Here is a 13,326-nt window from a genome sequence, read left to right on the forward strand (position 1 = left end):
TAAACATTCCATTGGAAGTAAGGTCATGCTTAGCAATCATGGAAATGAAATTTTCACTCATGTTTAAAATTATTTTAGGACCACTGTAAGAACATTATGGTTCCTCTTTATGCAGAAATGGGTTCAAGAAAAATGTAGAAATAAATACAAGAATTAACAGCGTAGACATTCATTTAGAGTTCTGAAATGAAACTGTCTGTAAATATATTTTTTCTTAGCTCACCAAGTCAGTCAGTTGTCCATGCAGCACTTGATTTTTAATGCTGAAATTACTACTGCTTTGTGGTATGTCATATGGTCACTGGCAGTACTAGAATATTTAACAAGAAGTAGTAAAACCACACAGCAAATTGTTTGATACAAAGTATCCATGATAATCCTTTCAAATCTCCATGATTATCTTTTTGTGTCTTTTTCTCCTCAGTTTTCAAGGCCAAAAAGTTATAAACATATAACACACAAAGTTCTTGAGCAGTGAAAAGCGCAGTATTAATGATGCTTTATTCTATTTTTGCTTTGTTATAAGATTTGTGCTTTTCTGAAGTCACAGAAACTGTTATATCCTCGTTCTATTATGTGTAGTGACAGTCTATCTAAACTCAGTGCTAAACTTCGTCATACTTACTTCATCTATCTCATACCAGTGGCAGTGAGGTTACTGTGCCCAGCTACACGGTAAACTCAAGAATCCAATGTTCACAGGTACCACACCACAGAAGCTCAAAAAGGAGCCTTAGCCAGAAGCATACATTTAGATCCACAAATGGTGTGTGCTTCTTCCTCTTTCTTAAGGGATTGTAGATGATAAGCACAAAATCTAACTCCAGCTGAAACACTGAATCACTATCAAAGGTTCCATTAAAAAATAATAATAAAAAAAATAGATGCTTTCAAAAGAGGAAGTAAGCAAGGTAGCTTACATCAGGCAGCAAATACAACGTGTGAAGTTTTCACACCCAAGGCAGATCTGAATTTTCCCAAACCTTTGGTATTTACACCCATAACAGATAGACCCAAGCATGTAACAGAATTGTTTAAGAACTAGCAACCAAACCCCAAACACAACTTGGTGACATTGTGTGTCTGATAAAGGTACCCAACTACGGCACTAAGGGAAGGTAAGGCTTGAGTCAGACTACCGATAGTGTTTGTAATCGTCACAGGAACTTCCTAACTGATCAGCAATAGGCCTGCATGTCTCAGAGCTGAGGGGAAGACTAAACTCCACAGCCTTATTTATTTAAACACTAGGAACGCTAGGTGTAGTTCAGCACACGAAGTGGCAACTACCAAAAGCTTACCAAAGCTTACAACTCGAGTTGTAAGGCCAAGGAGCCGTTTTCTGCAGAAAGTATTTGTTCCTTTGCAGTACAATTGAGCTGGGTGGTAGTTCTCAGATAATACCCAAACACAAGCAATACAAAGAAGCCACTTTCTGTCTAACTTGCAATACCAACCGCTGCTGCGTGTCACAAACAGAAGCAGTAGACAGCTATGCTCTGTGTCAAAGAGCTTGCAGAGCTGAATTAGGGTTTGAGGATTGCTAATGCTGAAGGAGCACACAAAATAATTGGGACTTCTATTCCATACTTCTGCTTAAACCAAAATGCTAGCTAGGAAATGCACCTGTTTGACACTACCCAGAGTGAGCTAACCTTGAACCCCGACTCCCCTTTCTGCAGCTTCCCAGAAAAGCCAACAGAGGGCAGTAGTTTCAGTTACTGGCAAAAAGGAGCCGTGTTTTCAATAGATGGCTTGACGGTGGAAGGTTTGCATCCAGTATTTTTGTAAAAATTATGGTTTGATTTACTTCCTTTATCTTTTTTCTTATTTTTTTTCTTATTTGCAGAAAAAGTACTACATGCTATGTTCTGTTAATAACAACTCTACCTCAGAATAAAAGAAGAGTTCTGTCCACACAACAAATTCTGATATTTTTAAAAGCTTACATTAGTAAGCCCTTTACAGAAAAAATAATATTCTTTCAACCAGAGAATCAAAGATTCATAAAAGATCCAGAGTTGGAAGGGACCCTCAACGATCATTGAGTCCAGCCCTGGCTCCATACAGGACCACCCAAAAATCAGACCCTATGTCTGATAGCATTGCCCAAATGCTTCTTGAACTCCGGCAGGCTCGATGCCGTGACCACTGCCCCCGGGAACCTGTTCCAGTGCCCATCAACCCTCTCAGTGAAGAGTTTTTCCTGATATCCAACTTCTCCTGAATTATATAGTAATGAAAACACTAAAAAGCTAACCATGTTATCTCTGCAAAAAGCTGATGCAAGACATTCCAAAACAGCCAGAAATGGTATCATATTCTTTCTGCTAATAGACCCATGTATATTTAATTAAACGGATTATTTTGATTTGTGCAGTGATTATTTTAGAAAAGTTCTGTGATGATTTGAGGTAACTCCCTCCCAGTCACAAAGACATACACGTACTTTAGGATGAAGTTTTACAGGCACAAACTCAATCTGTCTTTTTAACTAAAAGTCAGGTAGCAAAACACAAATTCAATTTGTTCAGCATAAGGCACATGTTCTTGTTTGTATACTTGATTATGAATTGCAGCTGCAATCGTTTTTAATACAATTTCCAAGCATGCTTTTAAGTGAAGAAGGACCATAAAATGACACATTCTTTCCCTGAAAGGAGGACGTTTATTGCTTTTAAAATAGATGTCAGATTACTATTTGTATCTTTGGTGTCTAATGTATTCCCAGGGGGGAAAAATAAGAATATTTTTGGCATCCCCTATTCCCATATAATATTGGAATCAATGCAATTACTGTGTTCTCTAAAATCAGTGGCTTATTCACTACGTGTTACAGCAGCCACCAGTACGAGCTTCAAAAGAAGGTATATGGACCTGCCAAAAATAAACACGTGGAATTAATCACCCACAAAAGAAAATCCCCTTCCAACCTAACCCAAAAAAACTCTTAAAAATACCCATATCTCTAAAGTGAAGGCTAACACTTCACTACAAAGGGAATGCTTGGAAGAGACGGTTGCAAATTTCACTTGAGAGCCTCTGGCATATTCTATATAATGGATGTCTATTTTCTGGTGGGGTTTTTAGTTTTTTTATTATTATTATTATTTATTTTTATTAGTAGCAGTATTATTTTTTCCAGTGCGGGGTGCTTGTACCATCCACACTTGGAAAAATGCCCTGTGTAAGGACAACTGTTAAGATAGGTATGTGAGTGTAGGCAGTGAGTGCAACACCCAAAACCGTCTAAACAGGTGTTTGCTCAAAACTACTCATATTAAAGAGGAGATGGCATCAGCTGAATTTTACAAGAATAAGGGAATTACAGACAGTCTTTTGAAATGATGGAGTCAGTTCAAAAATGCAGTAAAAAAGAAGCGTGAAACATACCAGGACAAAGGGTACAAGAATAACAGAGCAACAGTCAGAACCTGGTTTGAGGCGGCCAGAAGCCACTCCAGCAGCACAGCAACCTCTGTTTATGTCTGACAAAGCACCTCCCTGTTGGAGGCTGAGTATTCTGACACTTAGCAGTTGCAACATCTGAGGACCCACACCTCAGGTGTGTGTGCGTGACCTCATGGGTGCTTGCTCACAAGTGCATGGATTATGGGGTGCTTCATGGGCTTTTTTCACACATAAAAGCTAAAGCACCCACATGTCCAATAGGTGATGTGTTTTAACAGGGGAACCCAGCATGTAAGAAACGCTGTCTGTGAGAGCAGAAATATGTGCATGTAATGTGAATGCGTGTGTACATGTGTGTGATTAATTTGTTTTGGAATTAGTTATAGAACTCAATGTATAAATCTGTAGGTGTCCTTAACATTTTGTTAGTATCTAGTATTCCAGTTTATTTGTTGTATTGCGGATGTTGACCCTAAATATATAGTTCATTGAATTCTAGTTATTATGTATTTAATAAATCAACAAACTTATTCAATCCTCATTTATTTAAACTATGTGAATTGGGCTTTTTTTTTGTGACACTCCAAGATTTCATAAACAGTGCTGATTATAAATTTTGATCCCTCCCATGTGAATGGATTCACTGAGCTAAAGAGTTCTCAATCTCTACAGCTTACTATCTTGACTATCCTTTTTCACATATCACTTACTACATTTCACAGCTCTGAGTTGTAAGCAAGGATTTTTCAGAATGGGAAGTAACTTTGAAATTAAAAAATAAAATTCATTTCACTGAACTGAGCTGAATTTTATCAGATTTCTTCTTCGTTCCCAATCTAAACTCCTGCTTGTCCATGGAAAAAGCTCTTATATACCTGTAGCCCGTGGAAGTTGTGCATTATTACAAATGGTTTGGATTTTTAAAATATATAAAAGAGGACTAATTCACACTCTAAGCTGGAGATACAAATTCACAGATTACTAGTAATTTTGTAATAAAAGTCACTGTTACTATGCATAAAAATACATATAAATGTCTTTAGAGTAAGTGCAGAATTTGTCAATACAGAACAGCACATAATATTTTAAGAACAGTGATCTCAACATATTGCACTAGGGATACACCATACCACCAGTTTTCCCATTCTGTTCGTTCTGAATCCAGACTGCCCAACTGCTTTGTCAAATGACTACTACTCTTGACGCACTATACAAGACTTTAAGGCCATCAATAAATTGCAACTCTCTGAGGGAGCTGAGGTTTCTGTTTTGGCAACTTTCCCATGAAAAAGAAGAAATACACATATACAGAATAATATAGTCAAAATATCAAGTGTTACCTACTTCACAGAACTGAAAAGCTAACTTAATTAATATCTCTGCAACAAAGGAGCCAAAAGCCAGACCACCAGATTCAAACTCTTCAACCCAGAGGTTCAGGACCAACTGCGGTGTGAGCAATACTAAAAATGTATATTTTATGCACTAAAATTATATTTTACTGATTGCAAAGCTTTGAAAAGGCATAAACATTTTTGCAAAGGCAGGAATTCAGAGGGAGCTGGTCTGAGGATCTGGACTCCAAATCTGATAGTGTAAATCTAACCATTTAAACATTTGCCTCCGTTTCTCTCGCTTTCAAATCTGATAACAAATTCTCATTCCTTTCTTTCATGTAGTCTGAAACAGGATTTTCAAGCCATAGACCTGCACTGTGCAGATAACGTCAACAAACCAGTTGACAAGTCCAAAAAGAAACTACCAGTCCAACAAGATTAGCTTACAATAGGCATAAGGTATCTATAGCAGATGGTAAACAATGAATCAAAAACTAGAGTCACAATTGTGTATGACAACATGCAGTGACAAAGCCAGAAGAAAATCCATTCATCTAGAATTGAGAAATTGAGAGGTAGCTTCTCGTCTTTAGGAAACCACCATTCACTTGCAATAGCAGGCTTGGTGAGGAGTGTTCTGGTTGGCCCTGCTGTCTTCCCTGACCTTACGTCCAATGGGTCTCTCCTTGTAAGTCTATCTGAAGATCTGCTCCTTACATGGATAACCTCAAATCTTTTCCAATATAGCCAAGTGTTTATTCCCCATCCATCCCAATATAAACGTCTCACACACAGACGCTAATGATTTTCTGCATTTACTACCACTGCCTGGTGTACAAGATACTTAGGAGATTTAAAACACCAACAGCTAAAGGTAATGGAAACGTAGCAAGGAACATGATAGGAGAATCATCCTCATTTTTCCTCCTCCTCCTTTCATCAAACAATGTCATCAAATTCCAAATTGTTGGTTTAAAAATGAAAAATTTTGTATAAAATATACTTGTGTGCTACCTCCAGCAAAGGATGAACAAAACCCAAATAAAACCAAAAAACTTTTCTAAAACTTTGTTTTTACTATATTTTCTCTTGCCCACACAAAATAAGGGCCTTTGCCACCTTCTTATACTCCTACCTCTGCATTGCTTTAATAATCATCTCAAAAAGCAGTAATACCCTCAGCTTTCTATGATTGCTTACCATCCACTGCAGCTCTCTTTGAATGAGGATTTCAGTCATTATACAAACAAGTATCAAAATACTTGATCTAGCGCTGTTTCAAACAAAATGAAAAGGCTGTAAATAACTACTCACCAGGTTCTCTTCAAACCATTCTCTTATACACACTGCTGTGGCCCCTGGAATTTGATTCCGCAATGCTTCTTTCTCTTGCGGATCCTCTAACATTTCCAATGCCATCTTTAGATCTTCCAAGAGGTGTAAAATTTGAAATGTGCCCAAGTATACTGAAGGAGCAGGTGACACAATATCATAAGCACCATTAGCATACTCTGCAGCTGACTTTGTACCTAAACCAAGAAAAAACAGGAGAGTCTGATTTTAAACAAGTGACAAATGTATAGCTAGTACACACTACAACATTTAGACTTCAAATGCTGGTAAGTATCAATATTCCCATTAAGGTTTAGAAATAACTCAAGATAATCACTAGATAAATAATGAACACTTGAGAGATATGTAAAATCATAATCAAAAATGAATTGCAACCTAGACAGCCTTTGCAATGCCTGTTAAATTACAAACTCCAAAACCTTCAAAAAAAACCAACTACAAATTACCTGTAGTTTTCTATGGTTGCCATGAGATGTCACTACCTTCTCAGCTACACTAAAGTCTCCACACAAAGCAGTGCTTCACAAACAACACAAATCAAGATTCACACAGCCCTTTGACAAGAAACTTAAATGAAAATAGACTGTATTATCAGAAGTAGAAAAATATGTAACCTTGGACAGGTTTAAAACACTTCCCACAGAGAATAAACCCACAAAAGTTAGCAACAAAAATGTTTGACCAAGCTTTGCTAGTGTTCCAAATCATAAAAAAACTCTAAAACATAGATACCCACTGCCGTACCTTCAGCAGCATCATTCTTTTCTCCAGAGCAATAAGAACAGCAAACATATCTCAATAAATAAATATTAAAAAAAAAAAAAATCTAAAGAAATTCTAGAAATAAATTCTAATACCTTAGACTTTTTGTTTGTTTGCTTAAATGTCTGCTTCAATTCAGTTCTCTTTAATATCTTTATCAATGATCTGGATGAGGAGATCGAGTGCACCCCCGGTAAGTTTGCAGATGACACCAAGTTAGGTGCGTGTGTCGATCTGCTCGAGGGTAGGAAGGCTCTGCAGGAGGATCTGGATAGGCTGCACCGATGGGCCGAGGCCAACTGCATGAAGTTCAACAAGGCCAAGTGCCGGGTCCTGAACAACAACCCCAAACAGAGCTACAGGCTGGGTGATATGTGGTTGGAAAGCTGCCTGGCAGAGAAGGACCTGAGAGTATTGGTTGATAGTCAGCTGAATATGAGCCAGCAGCATGCTCAGGTGGCCAAGAAGGCCAGCAGCATCCTGGCTTGCATGAGAAACAGCGTGGCCAGCAGGGCCAGGGAAGTGATTGTCCCCATGCACTCGGCTCTGGTGAGGCCACACCTCGAGTACTGCGTTCAGTTTTGGGCCCCTCGCTACAAGAAGGACATGGAGGTGCTCAAGCGAGTCCACAGAAGGGCAACAAGGCTGGTGAGGGGTCTGGAGAACAAGGCTTACGAGGAGCAGCTGAGGGAGCTGGGACTGTTTAGCCTGGAGAAGAAGAGGCTCAGGGGTGACCTTATTGCACTCTACAGGTACCTGAAGGGAGGCTGTAGCGAGGTGGGGGTTGGTCTATTCTCCCACATGCCTGGTGACAGGATGAGGCGGAATGGGTTAAAATTGTGCCAGGGGAGGTTTAGGTTGGATATTAGGAAGAACTTTACTGAAAGGGTTGTTGGGCATTGGAATAGGCTGCCCAGGGGAGTGGTGGAGTCACCATCCCTGAAGGTCTTTAAAAGATGTTTAGATGTAGAGCTTAGTGAGATGGTTTAGTGAAGGACTTGTTAGTGTTAGGTCAGAAGTTGGACTAGGTGATCTTGGAGGTCTCTTATACCCTAGATGATTCTGTAATTCTGTAATGGGCTGTCTTTGTTCTGTTCTGCATTTCAGACCTTTGATTTCATTTAACGTTTATTTCTTTCACAACCAGTCAGGTGGAAAACTTCTATTTGCCTTACTTTTTACTTTTCTTTTTTGTTTGTTATTTACAATTCATTGTCTCGTGTACATAATAGATTGTACTGATGCATGTCTTCATTCCTGTTCTCTTTGGCATAAGCAATCCAATTTTTCCCCTTATTTGACTTCACAGGAGATTTTCTAGGCTTTTGATCATTCTGTCTTCCTCTTAATCCCCCCATTTTGTAATATGCTTTAGAGTTGTATATTGGATCCACAAAGCATATAGCCTTCCTTAGAACACTCTATCATTGATCCATAGAAGGTGACTATAATAATCTCTATACTATTGTTAGTTTAATCCTCTGTTTAGCATCACTTACTGTAGTTATTAAAGGAACTGAAGTTTTCATTGAGATTTGAAAAATTATTTTCTAAGTTTTTGTTCCTGAGCTGATGTATTTAATTTGAAACCCAGATGTATGACTAATTCAAGTTTCCCTCTTCATCGCACGCTATTTTGCATTAATCAGTGTTAGTTTGGCTGTTATGGTTATTTATTTACTCTCATTCTGACAATACAGGCTGTTTGAACCCAACGAACCTTATGGTATTTTACATAGAGCCTGACATGTACAGATTCACTCAAGTACACTTGAATATACCTAGATTAGCTTTTAGCCAAAATGCTAATTGATTGTTTAATATGAATATTGTTTGCCATTTCAGTCAGTTTTCAGTCCAAGAGAATATTTTGTCTCTCATTCTGTGAACACTTTACTTTACAAAAAGCTTTAGAAAAAACTGTAAATTGTATTAACCAGATGTTCACCTTCAACCACAGCTTTAATGACATGAAGAATTCTATCAGATCAGATACCTATGCAGAAAATTGTGTGGTTTTAATTCTACTGTAACACTTTTGTGTTGTTTGTGCAAAGTAATCCCTGGAAATTTCTGAAGTTTTGCAAGGCTCATTAATAGGGATTGTTTTGTGGGTTGGCTGGGTTTGTTTGTTTCTTTTAAAGCAATACTCTTATTTTCACTACCTATTTCAGATACTCTAAGCCATTTCCAAACCCAGATTATCCCATTTAATTCTGTTCACTGGTGTTGCTTATGAGTTTAATACCTCAGTTGCAAGATCTCATCTTAGGTTCCGTCTGTGACCACATCCAAGATAAAGTTTCTTCAATATTCAGTGCTACAAGACAATTTCACCTCTTAAATCAACCTAGTCTTCCTGATTTTTTTCCCTTTTGAGGAGAGGATCAACTACCTGTTTTGCTGGATCTGAGTATTCTAACGACTAGACGATATTTTCTTGTTTATTTCTATACTCTCAGCTATCTATGCAAGCTTAGTATTTCCTGTTTATGTCCTTTCTAATGCAGTTTAATATTAGCAACAAATATAGCAGATTTGCAAATTGTACACAAGAGCCATTTGGATCACATAACCTCTTAAATCTTTTAATTTGGTCTAAGGTGTTCACTGTTTACTTTCCAAAAGAGATACACACACAAACTAAAATCTGGCATTGTCTTAATACTGATGTCACTTTTAGGGGTGTGGTTTCCTTTACTATTGACATTAGGGCTTTTAGTTTTCTCACTTCTCCATTTGAAAAATTCCATGCTAAAATTTTCTGTCTTTTGTTTAGCAAGTATTTTTCACACCAGAAAAGCAGATAGGATCCAAAGTTACTTCATGGTCAGCCTTTATAGCTACTTCCTCAATGAGCTGACAATTTAAAATAGAGATGGAATGAGTCAAACAATGGGCAAGAAACAAATTGAGTTCTACCTATAGATGTACAGCGTTGTGCTATAGTGTTATGTTACTTATATGAATACTATTTATATACAGACTAGACAAAACAGATACAGACAAGAGAGAAACAAACAAAAATCCATACAATCCAAAGAGAAATCCAAACAAACTTTCAGGCCCACTATCAATATTTTGGGTACAAAATAGAAACCAGGATCCTCAAGGTAAGTAAAGATTATAAACAATTGTTCTGTGTTTAAATTAATTATGTTAGGTAGGTAGACAATTTGTACAACTGATACAAGTTATGTGCATCTTTTTTGAGGACGGTACTTGTAACATCTCTCAGCAGTCTAAATGACTTTGACTGTATCACATCACTAGAAAATAAACAAAAACAATCAAACAAAAACATATACACACACACTTTAGTCCTGATAAGCAAAAAAATTTAAGAAACTTAAGTTCTTAAGAAACTCAGTTCTATAAATGTAAAAAAAATCCCAAGTGCTGCAGCACAGACAGGGCCAGACAGGAATTCTATATTATCTGATTTCCTGAACCCGGGTACACTCCATATGCATACTTCAGTTATCCTAAGAGCTTCAACTGACTATTCAGACTGTCAGGACGCTAAGTCCCACTACTTTACATAGAGGTAGAAGGTTATCATCTCAACAGAACTCCCCCAGCTTGAGTCCACATGTAAAGCACATACAGTGAATTTCCATAGTTGTGACCTGAGTTGAATCTTGAGGTCAGTCCAGTATTTCTTAGGGACACTTGGGAGATGGCAATATATTTTTACCAGGAAAGAACATCAACTTGATGTCTAGTGATTGAGGAAAAAGTCAACTTCAGAATTTTCAGGTGCTTGGTTAGTTTTCTTTTCCTGCCTCAAGTTTTCCTCCATGTAATTTTGCCCAAAATAATAAATAAAAAGATGGAAGAAGGAAACGTATTTCTGTTCATCACTAACAAAAGAGAAGCAACAAATAAAAATCAAAGATATTCTTATGGTAAGCTCATGTTCCATGAATTACCTAACAACATAAAAAAAAAAAAGCTGGTGTATCTTACAACTTACTCCATATTTATGACTGGGAGTTCATTTTGAGCATAAACAGCACAGGATTTTCATAACTGCAGAAAACAAAGATACTTCAAAGTTTTCCTAGTTAATGGTAGTAAAAACGGCAAAGTGTTTTGTTTGTTTAAATGAATATAGATGTAATGAACTTATAAGTGAACTGTCTGTAAATTATTAAACGCATTGGTTCCATTAGAACTGGAAAGGAAAAATCTATCTTTGATTAATACCAATAAGTTAAATGAAGGAATTAGAGATTGAAGGGTTAGGTTTCATTTATGACTCTAAATCTTTCAACTGGAATTATTATCCACGAGAAAAATATTTAAAAAAAAATCAGAACTATTTGAGATTTATATTTAGACTTTAAAAAGTAGGTGCCGTTGAGAAAAGAATGTACCCGTGTCTGATATGGTTGGGGAAACACACATGCACACAAACTAACAAAACATATCTATTCTCTCTTTTAATTATGATGAAGTGAATACAGGGTATTCATTCAGAGATATACTGAAGATTCTAGTTCTCGGCAATCAAAACCACTACCTTCAAGTTACTGAGATTGCAAATATGTTCAATTAAGCCAAGACTTAAAAATGCTTTGCCTTGCTGGATTGGGACCAGAGCTCTCAGCAAAAGCTACAAAGCCTTCCCATGAGCAACTCTCCTTGTCTGGAATGGGAGCTACTTACAGATATCAGTGCACCACGAAGAGAACACAACCCTTCCCACCTCCCCATCAAATACACACATATACTCTTCCCTTGTGATATTAGTATTTTTTTAACCGGTTTGCCATGAATTGCTACTGTACTTGCTTTCATTCTCCTGACTGAAATGGAAGAATACAGAATTCCTCTGAAGGCAACAACTAATGCACTTTATCCTAGGTAAAGGACTGACATGAATGCAGAAATGCAAGGGAGTTCAACTCAGTAGCTTAGCTCAAAAAGCTTCCTGTTTTACTGCTTAAATTCAAATGAATCGTAGGCTTGTTTCTCCTATTTGCTTTCCATATAGTTTCATATTAAATAGTATATGTATTGTTCAACAGAAGGACAAGAACACACCCTGAAAAACAGAACTAAAACTGTGTAGGAGTAAATATTTACATTTCTTTGCATTAGTTTAAATCTTCTCATCATCAGGCTGCAAAGTACATTAAATTTTACCACCAGACAGTGAGAACCTGGATCTCCTTGCAGATTGATACAAAAGAGAGATTCTGCAGCACAAACAGAACACTACAAATTATCAGTAAACTCTATCCTCAGTAGCAATGAGTTTGTATCTGGCTTTAGTATAAGCAACTGAAGTGGGGAAGAATATGGTTCATCCACTAGAATTTTATTGATACTCAGGAAAAATGAGTGCAGTTTTGAACTCCCCTTTATCTCTCTCTCTCTTTTTTTTTTTTTTTTTTTTCCTCCCCAGTGGTAAACAGGACACGGGGATCTTTTGTCATCATATTTGGATAAAACTCAACACCATGGTTTCCTAGTGTACTACTGGAGCACAATTAATCATCATAAATGTCCACTTTAGAGGAGGGAAAAAAAGAAAAGTTTTTGATAAAGACATTCCAAGCTGCTCAATTCTGTCTTTCCCATACAGACAGTAGATGAAGGAGGTTAAAAGTTGCTATATACTATATGTGTTTTAGAAAGAACAACATAAGTAATGAAAAAAGGAAAACAACTTAAAGTTACACATTTGGGTTACACATTGACCATGCAAGCACATTTTGTGTTCAAAGTTTCTTGCAATTAACTGAATGGCTTCAAAGAAAAGTTCCTTTTGGGCAAATACATGAACTATTTCAAGAGCAACACTATTTAAAGCTTGTAAAAATATATTACTAAAAGTAAGAATCAGAAAACTTGGCCAGTTTGAAAAATCCATTCTCCTCAGTTTATGTTATAGACATTTATCCATCTTTCATCACTTTTAGCAGTAAAAACTCTCACTTTTCCTTGCCCCTTTACTTCCACTCCACTGCATTCTTCCATATAATCCTAGTCTTTTCCCTCCAAAATTTCCTGAGATATGAAAAATAAAAAACATGCCTTTTAATATAAAGCTCAACCAACAGTGGTTTACAAAGAGATTTTCCTAAAAGTGCTGAGATTTTAGTCCAGAAAACACACACACACACACACACACAATAAAAAGCAAACAAAAACCCACCAAACCCAAATCCCAACACTTGGGAAAAAAAAAAAAAGACATTAATAAAACCAACAAAATTCCTAAGTTAATTCTACACTGTAGTACAGATAGCTTTATAGAAAGCTGAAATACTCATATGTAACAGTTTTGATATTTATTCTAATCACTGTTGGTCAAAACTATAAACAAACATTTTCTCTGGACTTTCAGTCAATCATCATTATACTGCTACAGATTTTTTTTTTACCTGAGTTTTTACTCAATGAGCATATAGGTTGTCCAAGTTCTACAAAGCATAATTGTCTTTTGAAGCAC

The 13,326-nt window shown here is 36.9% G+C and overlaps 1 protein-coding gene across 12 annotated transcripts in view; it reads right to left on the minus strand.

The window, feature by feature from the left end:
• The window catches only part of PPFIBP2 (PPFIA binding protein 2), a 106,285-nt gene that overhangs the window by 61,619 nt on the left and 31,340 nt on the right, over positions 1 to 13,326 (minus strand). For all 12 annotated transcript variants that reach the window (XM_035329152.1, XM_035329159.1, XM_035329160.1 and 9 more), the window contains one exon: positions 6,063 to 6,277. In XM_035329152.1, the coding sequence (XP_035185043.1) occupies positions 6,063 to 6,277 (215 nt within the window). The remainder of the gene's footprint in view (positions 1 to 6,062; positions 6,278 to 13,326) is intronic.

This window comes from Oxyura jamaicensis, chromosome 5, assembly GCF_011077185.1.
Source record: "Oxyura jamaicensis isolate SHBP4307 breed ruddy duck chromosome 5, BPBGC_Ojam_1.0, whole genome shotgun sequence".
Classification (NCBI taxonomy): Eukaryota; Metazoa; Chordata; class Aves; order Anseriformes; family Anatidae; genus Oxyura; species Oxyura jamaicensis.